Here is a 19,926-nt window from a genome sequence, read left to right on the forward strand (position 1 = left end):
TTAAATTCAAGGAGAAGTACCAATTACCTTACAGCTAAAGCAAGCCATTCAGAACAAGGTAACATGAGACAAGTAGATGATGTGATCCTTTAAACTTCATTCAACATGATATGCACATTCTCCCAGGCTTCTATCTACTCTTTAAAGCTGTTTTCAAAGATCTCAAGCCAAAACATAATTTATAGATAACACAAATAGTTTCTTTCTGACTTACTATTAGAAATAATTTTTTAAAAGAGTCTTTCTTGGCCTTTCTCTCTCTCATACATACATATTTGGATGGTAATGAATACTGTACTATGTTACAACCTCCATTAAAGTTCACATCTAATTATCATGTTCTTACTTAGTATCACCTGGTCTTATTTTTCTCACTGATAAATGAATCAGCGTCTCCTTCCCACCGGGCACATTCTAGGATTGAAATACTTCGCACTTAATCACTAATCTTTCATACCTCTAACCGAAAGGAAAATATGCACTGTCCTGGCATGAGATAGGCAAAAAACAAAATATTTCAGAATGAAAGGTCAGCCAGCGAGAACCACCTTTAACTCAGATAGCTGCCAAAACAAGTGCATTAATTCTGAGAACAGATAAATCATAACGAAATAGACACAAGCATTATGCCAGCAAATCATCAGTTCATGACTAGCAGCACTACTGTCATTCTAACATGTAAACGACTTTTCACAAAGACTAATTTCTTCTACTTCAAGTCACCCATAAGTCATTTTCTTAAACAAGAGACCTTAGTGTCTCTTCTCTCCCTTCCTCATTTAAAACATATTAATGGTTCTTTCTCTCTCCAGAGCTTTAAAATTTTCTGGTCCATAAGTCAAATCCCTCAGTTTTGGACATTCTGATTAATGAAGCATTCATCAGCTTCATGTTAGTGGACTCTTCGTTCAATCCAAAATTTTAAAAATTAACATGAATTCTCATTACCTGCCACTATGACTGCCCAATACTCCCTATTATTTAAATCATCTGAACTATACTGACTAACTCACATAATATAACCATAGTCTACATTAGTGTCCATATAATACCTAAAATTCAACTTACCTATACTTCAGTACTTCTCAAATCATAGCATATCAGGGAAACAAGCCACAAAACAAACAGGACATATGACGGCCCATTTAGTGCAACAGCAACTTAAGATACTTTTTTTACACACTTAAACATACTACAGAATAGACTTTAAAAGCTATATGAATGTAAGAAAGTCTCAAAAATGGCTACTTTGGATACTCTTTTATCTGTCCAAGAATACTGTTGGAAAAGGCAGACAGAGTACTGTTTTAAGTGGTTTTCACTGACAATGTAATATTCTGGTCCATCTGGACAACTCTGGAAATCAGCATTTTTTTCCCAACGAAATTTATATAAGGAAAATGTTTTATAGGAGTATGCACTGTGACCACAACTATATACAGCAGCATCAACTACATATATCAACAGGAAAAATGGATTCTGGTAAAACAAATCCCATTCTACCATGGTGCCATTAATAATGAGAAAAAAATGATCTTTAAAAGACACTAGAAATACGCCACTCAAGAATATTTGCCTTTTTTTTTTTTAAAGATTTTATTTATTTATTTGACAGAGAGAAATCACAAGTAGATGGAGAGGCAGGCAGAGAGAGAGAGAGAGAGAGAGGGAAGCAGGCTCCCTGCTGAGCAGAGAGCCCGATGTGGGACTCGATCCCAGGACCCCGAGATCATGACCTGAGCCGAAGGCAGCGGCTTAACCCACTGAGCCACCCAGGCGCCCAAGAATATTTGCCTTTTAACCTTGGCATATTCCAAAAGCAGAAACTGTCTTGGTAGGCAACATGATGCATAAAAAAGGTCAAAGAATTTCAAGTACAAAGAAGAGTTTTGGTCTCAACTCAGCTACTTCTTAGTCTCTAAAATTAGCAAAATAACATCATCAGATGGGTATGAAAGCTCTGTAAACAGTAAGTAGCACTAAGCATTCCCTTCTCTTTCAGACTGTATCAACAGGGAATAATGGCTTCTCTAACCAGGTGTTTTCATTAATATGGGTAGCAAAAATTATGTTTAACAAGCAAGTCTAAACACTATGGTGATAATGAAAAGATACAAAATTTTATAAAATACCTACATTCTTTAGATAGCTTTCTCATTTAACACGTAAGTTTACATTCTAAAAGGGGAGAGGAAGAACACTTTATAACAATGTATCGAGTGGGCCAAAAGTTATACTGAAATTAAACCTAGTAAGTGACAAACCCAAAATGCAGAAAGACAGTACACAAGAGTATAAAAATCTACAATTAATAGTTTCCCACTGCCAAAGTCAACAACACTGAACAAGGCTGAGAATAATTTGTTAGACACGTAACAGAACTGTTTGACAATTTTATGTCATCACTTGAATTATAAAGGACTAGGATCTTGCTGCAATTACATACAGTCCTTTCCATACAAACAGAAGGTAGAAATGGAACGATTCATTCAAAACCAAACATGATTAATTTAACATGACAGTATTTTCAGTAATAGTACACTGCATACTAGTTAAAACTCACTGATGAAATTTGATCTTATAAAGTGAAGGTTGTTTCAAAAACTTATTTGAGTACTAGGCTTTTTTCTTCTTTTTTTTTTTAAAGATTTTATTTATTTATTTGACAGACAGAGATCACAAGTAGGCAGAGAGGCAGGCAGAGAGAGAGAGGAAGGGAAGCAGGCTCCCAGCTGAGCAGAGAGCCCGATGCGGGGCTCGATCCCAGGACCCTGAGACCATGACCTGAGCTGAAGGCAGAGGCTTAACCCACTGAGCCACCCAGGTGCCCCTTTTTTCTTCTTTTTTAAATCAATTTGAAAGGACAAAAGTAAAATAATAAAAACAAACAAAAATTAACACTGCCTTTCTAGGTTTAAAAATCTCTAAGGTGAGGGAGGAGTCAAGATGGCGGAGAAGTAGCAGACTGAGATGACATCAGTTCACAGTTCAGCTAGACAGTTATCAAACCATTCTGAACACCTACAAACCCAACAGAAGATCGAAGAGAAGAGCAGCAATTCTAAAAACAGAAAATTGACCATTTTCTGAAAGGTAGGACTTGTGGAGAAGTGAATCCGAAGCAACAGGAAGATAGACCACAGCGGGAGGGGCCAGCTCCTGGCAAGCAGCAGAGCAGTAGAGCACAAAATCAGAACTTTTAGAAGTCTGCTTCACTGACTGACATCACCCCAGAGGCTAAGCGGGGGTGGAGCCCTCGCGGGGACAGTGAGGTCTCAGGTCGTGCAGGGTCACAGAAGGATCGGGGGTGTCTGAGTATAGCAGAGCTCGCAGGTATCAGAGCGGCGAAGCCAGCTACAGAGATGGAGCCAAGGAGTGAGCTCTCAGCTTGGGGTTACCTTAAACTGTGATCTACAGCACTGTCTGACAACTATTCTTTGAGAAGGGACCCCAAAAGTGGCAGATCCCAGTAGACCCACCTTCATCCACCGGAAGAGCAGAGCAGCAGGAATCTGATGGGTTTGGAGACTCCACACGGGACTGTGCACCACAGACAAAAATGATTGGTTGGTCACAGGCCAGGTGAGCTCGGAGCGCAGCTGCAGATCAGGGAGACTGGAGTGATTGAGCGCTTTTTTTCCAAGAGTGCACTGAGGAATGGGGCCCCCAGCTCTCGGCTTCTCCAAACAGGAGGAGCCTGGGAGGCCGCCATTTTCATTCCCAACCTCCTGAGCTCTCTGAAAGCATTTGGGGAACAAAAGTTTCCGAGAGGAATGAAGCAGATTACTTAGCCCGGCCCCTGGCTAGGGCAATGAAATTCTGCCTTGGGCAAAGACGCTTGAGAATCACTGCAACAGGCCCCTCCCCCAGAAGATCAATAAGAACATCCAGCCAAGACCAAGCTCACTGACAAGGAGAACAGTGGAATTCCAGAGGAAAGGAAAGCGAAGCACGGAATTCATGGCTTTTTCCCCATGATTTTTTAGTCTTGCAAAGTTAAATTTTTAAAAACTTTTTTCTTATTCTAATTTTTTTAACTTTTCCTCTTTCCTCTTTTAACATTTTTTAACTAGTTTATCTTAACAATACCTTTCTAAAAAAAAATTTTTTTTTTAAGATTTTATTTATTTATTTGACAGAGAGAAATCACAAGTAGGCAGAGAGGCAGGCAGAGAGAGAGAGAGGGAAGCAGGCTCCCTGCTGAGCAGAGAGCCCGATGCGGTACTCGATCCCAGGACCCTGAGATCATGACCTGAGCAGAAGGCAGCGGCCTAACCCACTGAGCCACCCAGGCGTCCTAAAAAAATATTTTTAAACCATCATTATTATAGTCATATTTTATCCTTCATTGTATCTAACTTTATTTTTTGTATACATACAGGGTTCTTTCTTCTAGAAAATATCTGGGATAAAATTTCTTCTAATAGGGGCACCTGGGTGGCTCAGTGGGTTAAACAGCTGCCTTCAGCTCAGGTCATGGTCTCAGGGTCCTGGGATCAAGCCCCACATCGGGCTCTCTGCTCAGCAGGGAGCCTGCTTCCTCCTCTCTCCACCTGCCTCCCTGCCTGCTTGTGATCTTTCTCTGTCAAATAAATAAATACAACCTTAAAAAAAAAAATTTCTTCTAATAGATCAAAATATACCCTAAATCTAGCAAAGGGCTTTGTTCTAGCCTCCAGCCTAAGTAAATTCTCTCCACTTTCTTTTTCCAACTTATCATATCAATTCCTTTTATAGAATTTTTTTTAAATTTTCATCTTTACAGTCATATTCCATCCCTTCATCATGTTTACCCTTATTTTTGTATATATATGTTTTCCTTTCTTTAAAATTTGGGAGGTATTTTCTTTTAAGAGACCAAAATACACCCAAAATCAAGTGGGTAGTTCTGTTCTATTCACCATACTAATATATAGACATATATATATCGATATAGATCTATATCGATATATATATTTTATATATATATATATATTATACTATATACTTCTTTTACCCCCTTTCTTCTCCCCGATTTGGGGTCTCTTCTGATTTGGTTAGTGTACATTTTTCTGGGGTCTTTGAAGCCCTTTTAGTATTTTATTCTTTCGTTCATATATTCGTATCTGGATAAAATGACAAAACGGAAAAACTCACCACAAAAAAAAAGAACAAGAGGTAGTACCAAAGGCAAGGGATCTAATAATACAGACATTAGTAATATGTCAGATCTAGAGCTCAGAATGACAATTCTCAGGTGCTAGCTGGGCTCGAAAAAGGCATGAAGAAACCCTGCTGGATAAATAAAAGCCCTTCCTGAAGAAATAAAAAAACTAAAATCTAACCAAGCTGAAACCAAAAAAGCTGTTAATGAGGTACAATCAAAAAACGGAGGCTCTTACTGCTAGGATAAATGAGGCAGAAGAGAGAATTCATGATATAGAAGACCAACTGACGGGGAATAAAGAAGCTGAGCAAAAGAGAGATAAACAACTACTGGACCACAAGGGGAAAATTGAACTAAGTGATACCATAAGATGAAACAATATTAGAATAATTGGGATTCCAGAAGAAGAAGAAAGAGAGAGGGGAGCAAAAGGTATATTGGAACGAAGTATAATAGAGAATTTCCCTAATATGGCAAAGGGAATAAGCACCAAAACCCAGGAGGCACAGAGAACCCCCCCTCAAAATCAATAAAAATAGGTCCACACCCCGTCACCTAATAGTAAAAGTTACAAGTCTTAGTGACAAAGAAAAATCCCAATAGCAGCTTGGGACAAGAAGTCTGTAACATACAATGGTAAAAATATTAGACTGGCAGCAGACTTATCCACAGAGCCCTGGCAAAAGAACTGGCATGATATATTCAGAGCACTAAATAAGAAATACATGCAGCCAAGAATACTATATCCAGCTAGGCTATCATTGAAAGTAGAAGGAGAGATAAAAAGCTTCCAGGACACCAAAGGCAAAGGAAACAAAAGCAACAATGAATTTTTGGGACTTCATCAAGATCAAAAGCTTCTGCATAGCAAAGGAAACAGTCAACAAAACAAAGAGGCAACCAACGGAATGGAAGAAAATATTCACAAATGACAATACAGACAAAAGGCTGATATCCAGGATCTATAAAGAACTCCTCAAACTCAACACACACAAAACAGATAATCATGTCAAAAAATGGGCAGAACACATGAACAGACACTTCTCCAATGAAGACATACAAATGGCTAACAGACACATGAAAAAATGTTCATCATCACTAGCCATCAGGGAGATTCAAATAAAAACCACATTGAGATACCACCTTACACCAGTTAGAATGGCCAAAATTAACAAGACAGTAAATAATGTGTGTTGGAGAGGTTATGGAGAAAGGAGAACCCTCTTATACTGTTGTTGGGAATGCAACTTGGCATAGCCACTTTGGAAAACAGTGTGGAGATTCCTTAAGAAATTAAAAATAGAGCTTCCCTATGACCCTGTAATTGCACTACTGGGTATTTGCCCCAGAGATACAGATGTCGTGAAAAGAAGGGCCATCTCTACCCCAATGTTCATAGCAGCAATGGCCACGGTCGCCAAACCGTGGAAAGAACCAAGATGCCCTTCAACAGACGAATGGATAAGGAAGATGTGGTCCTTATATATTATGGAATATTATGCCTCCACAAGAAAGGATGAATACCCTACTTTTGTTTCAACATGGACGGGACTGGAAGAGATCATGCTGAGTGAAATAAGTTAAGCAGAGAGAGTCATTTATCATATGGTTTCACTTATTTGTGGAGCATAAGAAATAACACAGAGGACATGGGGAGATGGAGAAGAGAAGGGAGTTGGGGGAAACTGGAGGGAGAGACGAACCATGAGAGACTATGGACTCTGAAAAACAATCTGAGGGTTTTGAAGGGGCAAGGGGTGGGAGGTTGGGTAAGCCTGGTGGTGGGTATCATGGAGGGCATATATTGCATGGAACACTGGGTGTGGTACATAAACAATGAATTCTCATACACTGAAAAGAAATTTAAAAAATTAAAACTTAAAAAAAAAAAAAGCTTCCAAGACAAACAAAGACTAAAAGAATTTGTAAACATCAAACCAGCCCTATAGGAAATATTGAAAGAGGTCCTCTAAGCAAAGAGAGAGTCTAAAAGTAGTAGACCAGAAAGGAACAGAGATAATATACAGGAACAGTCACCTTACAGGCAATACAATGGCACTAAATACAGATCTTTCAATAGTTACCCTGAATGTAAATGGGCTAAATGCCCCAATCAAAAGACAAAGGGTATTAGAATGGATAAAAAAACAAAACCCATCAATATGATGCCTACAAGAAACTCATTTTAGACCCAAAGACACCTCCAGATTTAAAGTGAGGGGGTGAAAAACAATTTACCATGCTAGTGGACATCCAAAGAAAACTGGGGTGGCCATCCTTATATCAGATAAATTAGATTTTAAGCTAAAGACTGTAATAAGAGATGAGGAAGGACACTATATCATACTCAAAGGGTCTGTCCAACAAGAAGATCGAACAATTTTAAATATCTATGCCCCTAACATGGGAGCAGCCAATTATATAGACCACTTAATAATAAAATCAAAGAAACACATAGACAATAATACAATAGTAGGGGACTTTAACACCCCCCTCATTGAAATGGATAGATCATCCAAGCAAAAAATCGACAAGGAAATAAAAGCCTTAAATGACACACTGGACCAGATGGACATCACATGTATATTCAGAACATTCCATCCCAAAGCAACAGAATACATATTCTTCTCTACTGCACTTGGAACATTCTCCAGGATAGATCACATCCTGGGTCACAAATCAGGTCTCAACCATTATCAAAAGACTGGGATCATTCTCTGCATATTTTCAGACCACAATGCTCTGAAGCTAGAACTCAATCACAAGAGGAAATTTGGAAAAGACCCAAATACATGGAGACTAAAGAGCATCCTACTGAAGAATGAATGGGTCAACCAGGATATTAAAGAAGAATTGAAAAAATTCATGGAAATAAATGATAATGAAAACACAACGGTTCAAAATCTGTGGGACACAGTAAAAGGCAGTCATGAGAGGAAAATATATAGCAGTACAAGCCGTTCCCAAGAAGCAAGAAAGGTCTCAAATACACAACCTAACCCTCCACCTAAAGGAACTGGAGAAAGAACAACAAAGAAAGCCTAAACCCAGCAGGAGAAGAGAAATCATAAAGATCAGAGCAGAAATCAATGAAAAAGAAACCAAAAAAACAAGAGAACAAATCAACAAAACTAGGAGCTGGTTCTTTGAAAGAATTAGTAAGACTGACAAACCTCTGGCCAGACTTACCAAAAAGAAAAGAAAAAGGACCCAAATAAATAAAATCATGAATGAAAGAGGAACGATCGCAACCAACACCGAAGAAATACACACAATTATAAGAACATACTATGAGCAACTCTACACCAAGAAATTTGACAATCTGAAAGAAATGGATGCATTCCAAGAGACATATAAACTACGACACCTGAACCAGGAAGAAATAGAAAACCTGAACACACCCATAATCAGTAAGGAGACTGAAAGAGTCATCAAAAATCTCCAAACAAAGTCCAGGGCCAGACAGCTTCCCAGGGGAATTCTACCAAGCATTTAAAGAAGAATTAATTCCTATTCTCCTGAAACTGTTCCAAAAGATAGAAATGGAAGGAAAATTTCCAAACTCGTATGAGGCCAACACTACCTTGATCCCCAAACCGGACAAAGACCCAACAAAAAAGAGAATTACAGACCAATACCCTTGATGAACACAGATGCGAAAATTCTCACCAAAATACTAGCCAATAGGATCCAACAGTACATTAAAAGGATTATTCACCATGACCAAGTAGGATTTATTCCAGGGCTACAAGGTTGGTTCAACATCTGCAAATCAATCAATGTGATACAACACATTAATAAAAGAAAGAACAAGAACTATATGATACTCTCAATAGATGCTGAAAAAGCATTTGACAAAGTACAGCATCCTTTCTTGATCAAAACTCTTCACAGTGTAGGGATAGAGGGTACATACCTCAATATCATCAAAGCCATCTATGAAAGACCCACAGCAAATATTCTCAACAGAGAAAAACGGAGAGCTTTTGCGCTAAGGTCAGGAACATGGCAGGGCTGTCCACTATCACCACTGCTATTCAACATAGAAGTAGTAGAAGTCCTAGCCTCGGCAATCAGACAACAAAAAGAAACTAAGGCATCCAAATCAGCAAAGAAGAGTTCAAACTATCACCTTTGCAGATGATATGATACTTTATGTGGAAAACCCAAAAGACTCAACTCCAAATCTGCTAGAAGTTGTACAGGAATTCAGTAAAGTGTCAGGACATAAAATGAATGCACAGAAATCAGTTGCATTTCTATACACCAACAAGACAGAAGAAAGAGAAATTAAGGAGTCGATTCCATTTACAATTGCACCCAAAACCATAAGATACCTAGGAATAAACCTAACCAAAGAGGCAAAGAATTTGTACTCAGAAAACTATAAAGTACTCATGAAAGAAATAGAGGAAGACACAAAGAAATGGAAAAATGTTCCATGCTCATGGAATGGAAGAACAAATATTGTAAAAATGTCTTTGCTACCTAAAGCAATCTGCACATTTAATGCAATCCCTATCAAAATACCAGCAACTTTTCTCAAAGAAATAGAACAAATAATCCTAAAATTTATATGGAACCAGAAAAGACCTTGAATAGCCAGAGGAATGTTGAAAAAGAAAACCAAAGTTGGTGGCATCACAATTTCCAGACTTCAAGCTCTATTACAAAGCTGTCATCATCAAGACAGTATGGTACTGGCACAAAAACAGACACATAGACCACACAGAACAGAAAGCCCAGAAATAGACCCTTAACTCTATGGTAAACTAATCTTTGACAAAGCAGGAAAGAATGTACAATGGAAAAAAGACAGTCTCTTCAACAAATGGTGCTGGGAAAGTTGGACAGCAACATGCAGAAGAATGAAACTGGACCATTTCCTTACACCACACATGAAAATAGACTCAAAATGGATGAAGGACCTCAATGTGACAAAGGAATCCATCAAAATCCTTGAGGAGAACAAAGGCAGCAACCTCTTCGACCTCGGTTGCAGCAACTTCTTCCTAGGAACAACACCAAAGGCAAGGGAAGCAAGGGCAAAAATGAACTACTGGGACTTCATCAAGATCAAAAGCTTTTGCACAGCAAAGGAAACAGTCAACAAAACCCAAAGACAACTGACAGAATGGGAGAAGATATTTGCAAATGACATATCAGATAAAGGGCTAGTATCCAAAACCTATAAAGAATTTATCAAACTCAACACCCAAAGAACAAATAATCCAATCAAGAAATGGGCAGAGGACATGAACAGACATTTCTGCAAAGAAGACATCCAGAAGACATCCAACAGACACATGAAAAAGTGCTCCACATCACTCAGCATCAGGTAAATACAAATCAAAACCACAATGAGATACCACCTCATTATCAGTCAGAATGGCTAAAATTAACAAGTCAGGAAATGACAGATGCTGGTGAGGATACGGATAAAGGGAAACCCTCCTACACTGTTGGTGGGAATGCAAGCTGGTGCAGCCACTCTAGAAAACAGCATGGAGGTTCCTCAAAAAGTTGAAAATAGAGCTACCCTATGACAGCAATCGCACTACTAGTTATTTACCCTAAAGATACAAAGGTAGTGATCCGAAGTGGCACGTGCACCCAAATGTTTACAGCAATAATGTCCCCAATCGCCAAACTATGGAAAGAACCTAGATGTCCATCAACAGATGAATGGATAAAGAAGATGTGGTATATATATTAATGGAATACTATGCAGCCATCAAAAGAAATGAAATCTTGCCATTTCCAACGACATGGATGGAAGTAGACGGTATTATACCGAGCAAAATAAGTCAGTAAGAAAGATAATTATCATATGATCTCCCTGATACGAGGAATCTGAGAGGCAAAGTGGGGGGTTTGGGGTGTAGGGAAGGAAAAAAAGAAACAAGACTGGATTAGGAGGGAGACTCTTAATCTCACAAAACAGAGGGTTGCCAGGGAGAGGGGGTTAGGGAGAGGGTTTTTGGGTTTTGGACATTGGGGAGGGTATGTGCTATGGTGAGTGCTGTGACGTGTGTAAGCCTGATGATTCACAGACCTGTACCCCTGGGGCTTATAATACATTGTATGTTAATTTTTTAAAAAATCCAATTTTCATTACAGGAAAAAAAAAAAAAAAAACCTAAGGTGAGTGCCCTTAGTTAGCATTTTTATGTAGAAGAAAAGTTGTCAGAAACATCCTTAGATCATTCCTTATTTCTTCTTCCAAATATCAAATAGACTGCCTTTAGAAATATTATAAATCTGGAAAGAGTACCAAAAAAAAAAGATTTTCCTAAATAAATTAACTTAAAGAAAAGAAAATGAAAAATGACAACAGGTCTCTACTTTGCCACTAAGAAATGACTGGTTCATTATGTGGCCCCATCAATTATTAGAGTCCTTTCTCTATATTTTCTTCTGAACAGTGTTTCAAAGCCATCATAAACATCATATGCTGGTGCTGGTACTATTTATGAAGGCCACAAAATAAAGAATGCTGATGTCATTCATTTTACTTTCTAATATCAAGATTTAGAACTATCAAATCTACAGGTACTATTTCTTTTTTTTACATGTATTACTCATGTGCCTGGCACATAAATGTTATTACTAACTCAAATGATTACATTAAGTGCTGCAATTTCTAAGAGCTACAGTGTTACTAATTTAAATTATCAAATGCCTTACTTCCCTCAAAATATTAAAAAACAAACATATATATGAGAAGTAACTAATTGGAAGAGCATGAAAAAAGCATACTTTAACATGCAATAGAGGCCTCTTATTCACTGTGATAGCTGTTGGTAATTGTTACTGGTATGGACTTAACTGTGTCCCCCGCAAATTCATATACTGAAGCCTTAACCCCCAACCTGACTATATTTGGAGACTAAACCTTAAAGGAGATGATTAAAGTTAAATGAAATCGTAAGGGTGGGGCTCTAATCCAACAGGACAGAAGAAGGTGGCTGTCTGCAATTCAGCAAGATAGGTATCATCAGAAACCAAACTTGCTGGCACCTTGACCTTGGGACTTCCAGTCTCCACAACTGTAAGAAAATAAACTTGTTATTTAAGCCATTCAGTCTGTGGTATTCTGCAATAGCAGCCAAACAGACTAATACTACAGTTAGTTAACTGGAAAAGTCAGTAAAAGCAGGAAAAACTGAAAACATTTTGTAAATACACTGAACATCTTAACTTTAAAAATTGTATACTCATTTATCAATCTTGTGATATAGAATCAGGACCTACAAAGATTTTCAGTTTTGGCTTCTGTAAAATGATGCAAGAACATAAAGATTCTTACAGCAAATCTGGGTAGAGAAAGCTAGATTGCGCTAACTTTTTTTCAACCTTTTATCGTCATCTCATACATTCTGAGCCCAGGAGTCTTTCTTTGCAACTCACTTGATCCAATCTTTCTGAAGTAGTCCACTTAGCTCTTCTAGAAATGACAACTTTATTCTCACACTCACATTTCCCTGGTCTAACTAGTGTTTAGTTAGACTTCCTAATTACCATAACAAATACAACTGGCTTAACCAGTTCACAAAACAAACACAGCTGATTCATGGCAAACAGACAATTCAGCTGGTAGAAACAGAAGTGTACAGATAGAGTAGAGATCAAGCAAGTCACCAGCTGGAAATATCTGACATGTTATAGGCATTAGTATTGGTGTTTTAGAAGAAAAATGGCCAGTACTAGTAAGTCAACTGGGTTTGAAATGCAGATTAGTTAAGAGGACTTCTATTGTATATACAAATAAATGTTGTCCATTCAAAAGTCACTGCAGAAGGCTGTCATTGTGTCAAACAACTTGGGAACCCCTCTTTTAGAATTTTTGGATCTTCTTAATGGTTTAAACATTTAATGGTAGATCATCATCCTCAGGATAGGTTATTTCCAAAAAATAACAATTAAATGACATGTCTCCTATAAAATGTGAGCACCAAAGTCCATAACACAATTTGAAGAAAAGCAAGGTGTTATTATTCAGCAAAATAACTGTTCAATAATTAATATATTTCTTTAAATGTAAATCTAAAGTTTCAAGGATATACAGAATAATTATGATATGAGTACAAGATGCCAGCCCAAGCATATCTATCATTTGAATATAAACTTGTTTTAAAAATGACACTTAGATTAATTCTATCACATATACCTGTATATAAATACATACACACCTACACAACCACCCCTAATTGAACATGAACCAACTATTTATATACATAAACAGCTTAAACTTTCAGAAATGCCCTGATATTGGAGCTTGATTACTGAAGAACGTTTATATTACATTGAATCTCATTTGGTAATGAAAAGGAGTCACTAAACTTTTCGCATAAAGGAGTAACATAATGAATACAGTGTTTTAGGAAGAGTCACTTAACAATTAAAAACTAGAGGTGTGAAAAATGGAAGAGGGAATTTAGGAGAGGTTAGCACAAACCAGGTATATGGTGATAAGATCTAAGTTAGAGACAGGTAGCAAATGAAATTAAAAGGACAAAAACAAGAAATACACAATAATATATTCAAAAAGCACTAAATAAATATTGGGTTTCATTACTATGAAAGAATCCATGAGCTGTGAATTAGATGAAAAATATCAAATGTGGAGATGAATCTGACTTCTGCTTATTCCTAGAGATCAAAAACAAAGATGGAGCTCACAGAAGTTTACTTTGGGAAAGCTGTGGTTGTCAATCCAGACAAGTACAGCCCAAGGGGCATTCTGTAGATTTAATTAAGCTCCATTATGAGGCATTATTCGTATAAATTCTGATCTGGATATGAAATAACGATGTTTTGTTCTTCCCAAGAATAGTGTGTGTGTGTGTTTGTATGTGTGTATCAGAGAAAGTGGGGCGAGAACACGTGTTGGGCCCTAACAGTTAACAGCAAATTACTTTTTCCATTATATAAAGTGACATTTTCTCTTCAGAATAGTCTGTAATCAAGTAGGTCTTGCTTTTGGAGAAAAATGGGTAACTAGTAGATTGCTAATTAGACAACGGTTGCTTAATTGTGTTGTTTATTTGTTTGTCTTAAACTGCATTAGTGGCAAAGATGAGAAGTTAATTTAAGGTCAACTTCTATTTCCATTCTGCTATTCAACTTTTATAACCAACTCTTACCCTCTAAATTCCACCAAATACCACAAACCTCTTGAACTTCTACCCCTTCCTGAATTTGGTAACTTTTTAAAGATCAAGGACTAACAATTTCAAACTCCATTACAAGAAAACTAAAAGAAATATATGGATTCTTCCAAAATTTAGCCAAAAAATACTAGGATAATTTACCTCAAATTCCTTCACCTTTTCCATTGTTATCAAGCGCCTTGATGTGTGGCTGGAAAGCTTCTGCTCACAGTTGCTAATAAGCCTCAGGCAAGGGTGCCAGGGTACCATCTCTTCAGTGTATCTGAAGAAAGAACAGCTGACCTTTAGGCTCACATGCACATACCACACAGAATCATCACAGAATTGTCCACTGTGGTATGGACATCCCCCACTACATGCTGTTCCATTTTATTTCACACAGGCTAACTGTCCAGATAATCCATAAACAATCTGTATTTTTAAAAAGCAAAGTATTTGAATATTACCACATCCAAAAAAAGGAGTAAAGGTACAAGTAAACTCTTTTACCTGTAGAATAAGAATGCAAGATGTTTTATGAAAAAATACCAAGTATTTAAACCACAAAAATACAAGACAATAACTCCATCCTAAAGCATCTCACAAGAGCACATTAGACAGAAATATATTCTACAACAAGCCCTTGACATTCATGAGGGACTGATTCATGTGGAAATTTTTATAAATTCCCAAAGAATAATGTCCACTCAACATATACTTTCCCCATATGAAGTGTCCCTGCAAAATTTCAATGGCATCTTAAGACCTCTATTACTTTGTACATACAGGACTAAAGTTATTTATAAGATTATTCAAATAAACTACCAATAAAATAAATACTCCATGGTCACCTTAACCATGAAATAAAATCGAAGCCACAATCATGAGCAGTGGTGACTGCTGCTATCCAGCACACATGCTACGTGAATGGAGAGGAGGACACCTGGAAAGCAGGACAGTCAGGCTGCAGTAGCTCAGCATCTGACATCTGCTAGGTTGTTGGCATCAATCTTGCCAAAAGACACAGGTGACAGATGAGGGGGAAATAGCTATGGAGCAGAATGCTGAAGAACAGCAGTGGAGGGGGCTCACCAGGTATAGGTGCCATTAAGAACACCACAGATTGCCCTTTTTTATTTCTCCTTTGCAAATGTTGATACCTTCCTAGATTGTCTCCACAAACATTTATCACATGGGAAATTTTAAAACTCTGGTCCAAACTGGGAAAGGTGCCAAACAGCACTTCCTGTAAAGGACTACTACCATTTCAGCTAGCCTGTTCCAATATGTCAACGTGGTCTTCACTACCACTCTTTTACTTGAATTCTCTAGCCCTTCTGACCTTCAGTGAAGTCTCCCTCATTACCTCAACCACATGCTCAAAACCTTCAACACCCACTTACCAAGCAACATTCATAATGCACTTCACTGTTTTATCAGTGGAAAGAATTCTCTTGAAGTCATCCTCTGCATCCTTTCTTAGGGCTTTCCAGTACTTAAAGACCATTTCAGTTTTCACCTGATCTAATAATTCTCTAATATTCACTTCAGGAAAGTTGTATTCTCATAACATTAGCTGACATCAAATCTGGAATCTTTACACAAAGTATTTATGATATGAAGGAATACATTCTACACCATGGTTAACAGAAAGAAGATATAGCCTTGACTTTAAGCTAGAAAAAGCATGGTTTGTAGATTTCTGAAATAGTATTGTTTAAACTTAGTTATGTATCCTTTTTTTAAAGGGAAAAAATTCTTATTTCCTGACAGAGTGGACTTAAAGATTTGTACTAAAAGGTAACATAAAGATATATAAGTGAGATGTAAAGTCTATATGCTTATATAACTATAAAACCAAGACAAATTTACAAATCAAATCTGAAAGTACAAACCCAATGCAACTATACTTGATACTGATGACCAAATGATGCTAAGCTGCTGAAACCGAGTCACCAGGCATTTGGCTTAAGAGCAGAAAAACATTTCTGTATTTTAATTACCTTTGCAGCTTGATCCTTTGAAGTTAAGCATGAAAGAACATCATTTGGGTCATCGTTATCATTAACAAGCTAGTTTTTAACCATTACCCTATTATACTAGAACCAATCAATTTAGCAGTATACCATACTCCCAAAACACCATGCTAAGAACTTAAAAGTATCAATTAACAATATATGTCCTAATATATTTCATACCAGCATACTGCAATGAATTTTTTACAAACTGTTAAACAGAAGCCATAAATCTGTTCTACGCCTGGGTCATTATGACAGTACAGTATGCTATTTTCACTTCGGTTTTATTACTATAGCCCTACAATCCAAACATCTATTTAAAACCTAAATCAGGCACAACAGGAAAGTCCACAGAGATAGATAAGTGGCTGCCAGGGGCAGAAGTGGTGGTGACTGCTTATGTATATGGGGTTTCTTTAGGGGTGACAAAAATGTTCCAGAATTAGAAAGTGGTAATGGTTGCACAACTTTCATGGATATACTAAAAACCATGGAGTTTTAAACTTAAAAAGGTGACCTTCATGATATACAAATTATATTACATTATTTTTTAAAAAGCAAAACTAACTATGCGCATAGGCCTCTAGCTTTTCCATGAATCAATTTTGATACTCATTTTCCTATGACTCTTCATGCCTCAAGCTACTTCCAAATAACACTAGAATTTCACCTCCCATTTGAGAAAAGATTTTGCACTGATTAGAGCACTCACTGAAAACAGGTCAAGGGATCACTTTTTCTTGTTTCCTTGCTAAAAGAAAAAATGAGCACCAGGTATTATATGCAACTAATGAATCACTGAACACTACATCAAAAACTAATGACGTACTATATGGTGGCTAACTGAACATAACACCACCAAAAAACCATGTTCCCTTCACTGCTCTGAGCCACTCCAAAATTCATTTTACTAAAGTTTATCCCCTATGTAAATCAAACCATCACAGCACTCCTTAAACTTACAGTGAGGTATGTTAATTATTTCTCAATAAAATTCAGGAAAAAATACCCCCCCCCCACATCCTGCGCTGGGGCATACTTTATTAAGCTTCTTTACTTTGTCAATGTTTTTAATACAAGCAGTAGCAATGGGATTTCTATTAAAGAACATCTTTCACAAAGAAATGCAGTTTCTAATCACCTCAAGAGAGTAATCTGTGTCTAATGTCAATCAGAAAAGAACACTACATGGATACTTAAAGCCTGAGCAGACAAGTGCACGAAGTAGTTTAGTAATTCCTGTAATATCAAACACACAGCAGTTGAATTTATGCCACCCAAATGAATAGCACACAGATCTTCAGGGTGACCTGCAAGTAGCTGAAACTGTGGATAATAAACCGATAAATACCAGCATTTTACAGCAATTTTATGTGGTCAGTCTCTAGGAGTGATAAGAACAAACAATTATGAGAGCACAGATTAAAGATTAATTCTGCTGAGAAGGGTTGGAAAAGTATCATAGAGGTGGCTACAATTAAGCCAGGCCTTGAAAGATGACTAGAATTTTATCAGCTGAGAAAAGAAGAAATGGTTTATCAAAGATAGGGACAGAATAAAAAAAGGTGAAAAGATACAAAGTATACAGATTATCTTGATGCTGGTAAAAAAAATGTACTACACTAAAGTGGAGAAAATCTATATTTGAGGAAACACAGCAAGTTTGTTGAGTAGCAATTTCTTCACTGCAATTTAAATTGCCAAAAAGAAAATCCTTTTTCAATGATCAGCTCCAATGATTCTTCACAAATAACTTAAGCTTTTAGGTAGTACTTTACTTGTATTATGTCTTATACTTTTCAAAATGCCCTGGGTTTAAAGAATAATACCTGAACTTGATTATAATACGTAATTCTTATTTATTTTTAAGATTTTATTTATTTGAGAGAGGGAGGGAGGGAAGGAAGGGGAGAGAGCAAGAGCACATCGTTGGGGGTTGGGCAGGGCAGAGGGAGAGGGAATAACAGAAGCTCCCTGTTGAGCAGGGAGCCCAATGCAGGGCTCAATCCAGGGACTCTGGGATAATGACCTGAGCCAAAGGCAAACACTTAACTGAGCCACCCAGGAGCCCCTGTAATTCTTATTTTTAAACTTGAATCACATAACAGAATTTGGTTGAATACATGAATTCAGTATTAGGACTAAAAGCCCATATTCACTACACCAAAAGTAAAAAAAGTTTTAAAATTGAACTGTGCTAATATATAATTTTAAAATGAAATCTTTATTCTTAGTTCAATAAAAAGCCATATTTTTTAATACAATATAATCAAACTAATTCTAAATTGTTTAATTCGGAAGCAAGAAAATTACTCCAAACTTCTGCAGATGATTTTGGTCTTAAATTCCTAATAATATTGTGCTATTTTAAAAGAACAAAGATTTTATATGGCATACAATACAGAAGTAAAAATAATTCATTTCCTGACAAACACAAGACAAACTAAGCTCATTAATAAGTTAACAGTAGTAATAATAATTCATTAGTAAGATCACCTTAGGTTAAAGGGAAGGAGATTATCTTCCTAATCAGCCTGAGGTGACCTCTGAAAATGGTTTGCTACTCCCTTGACCCAGAAAACCCCCAAAATCATGCAAATCAAGAGGTTCAAATCTTCGTGTTCACTTTAAGAACACACATGAAACTATCCAGGCCATCAGGGGTATGCAGATCTGAAAAGCCACCGACTATCTGAAGGATGTCACACTGCAGAAGCCATGTGCCATTCTGTTGCTACAATGGCAGAGGTGGTTAAGTGTGCCCAGGTCAAACAGCTGATGGCCCCAAAGAATGCTGGATTTTTACTGCACATGCTTACAAATGCAGACAATAATGCCAAATTTATGGATTTGGATGTAGACTTTCTGGTTATTAAGCGCCTCCAGGTGAACAGCCCCCAAGATGTGACGACATACAACTTACAGCGCTCATGCTTGGATTAACCCGTATGTGAGCTCTCCTGCCTCAGTAAGATGATCCTTACTGAAAGAGTAGACTATTTCTAAACCAGAAGAGGAGGCTGCACAGAAGATTAAGATATCCCAGAGGAAACTGGAGAAACAAACTTATTACTAGGAGTATATTCTGCATAAAATACATGGAAATAAAGTTATTTTTAAAAAGGAAGAAGGATAAACAGAAGTCTAGTAATGAACATCAAAGGATGTGGACGTAACTTTCTTCAGGGATGAAGTTAGGGAAGTAAAGAACATAGTCTTCCCATGTGTGCATCAGCCACATACCTGAACAAAATCTTTCCCTTGGTAATTTTTTAATTTTTAATTTTTTAATTTTTTCCTAAGGTAATTTTTTTACTAATGATGGTACACAACTAGGTCTGGCAAACTTTCCCTCTAAAGGAAAAAAAAAAGGTAAAAAAAAAATAAAGGTAAAAAAAAGTGATAAAAATATGTATCCCTTTTCTACTCTTAAAATATTCCTCTGATAATATGCATGTGGAAATTTTCCCTTGTTGCAAATTATTAAAATCAAGAAGTCATAAAAAAATATCCAGTGTCCATTTTGTAAGATCTTTAGAAATATTAAAAATACTTTAAAGTACCTCCAATTTAATTTTGTATAAAGAGAAAGGAAAAGACAAAAGAACTA

The 19,926-nt window shown here is 37.0% G+C and overlaps 1 protein-coding gene across 12 annotated transcripts in view; it reads right to left on the reverse strand.

The window, feature by feature from the left end:
- Positions 1–19,926, reverse strand: part of TRMT11 (tRNA methyltransferase 11 homolog) — a 125,611-nt gene that overhangs the window by 72,092 nt on the left and 33,593 nt on the right. For 11 of the 12 annotated variants that reach the window (XR_004284967.1, XR_004284966.1, XR_004284964.1 and 8 more), the window contains one exon: positions 14,461–14,581. The exons of the other annotated variant lie outside the window; for it this stretch is intronic. Coding sequence is in view for 5 of the 11 variants with exons in the window: in XM_032339615.1 (XP_032195506.1) it covers positions 14,461–14,581 (121 nt within the window). In the remaining 6 variants the exon portion in view is untranslated. The remainder of the gene's footprint in view (positions 1–14,460; positions 14,582–19,926) is intronic. 12 annotated transcript variants of the gene reach the window in all.

This window comes from Mustela erminea, chromosome 4, assembly GCF_009829155.1.
Source record: "Mustela erminea isolate mMusErm1 chromosome 4, mMusErm1.Pri, whole genome shotgun sequence".
Lineage (NCBI taxonomy): Eukaryota > Metazoa > Chordata > Mammalia > Carnivora > Mustelidae > Mustela > Mustela erminea.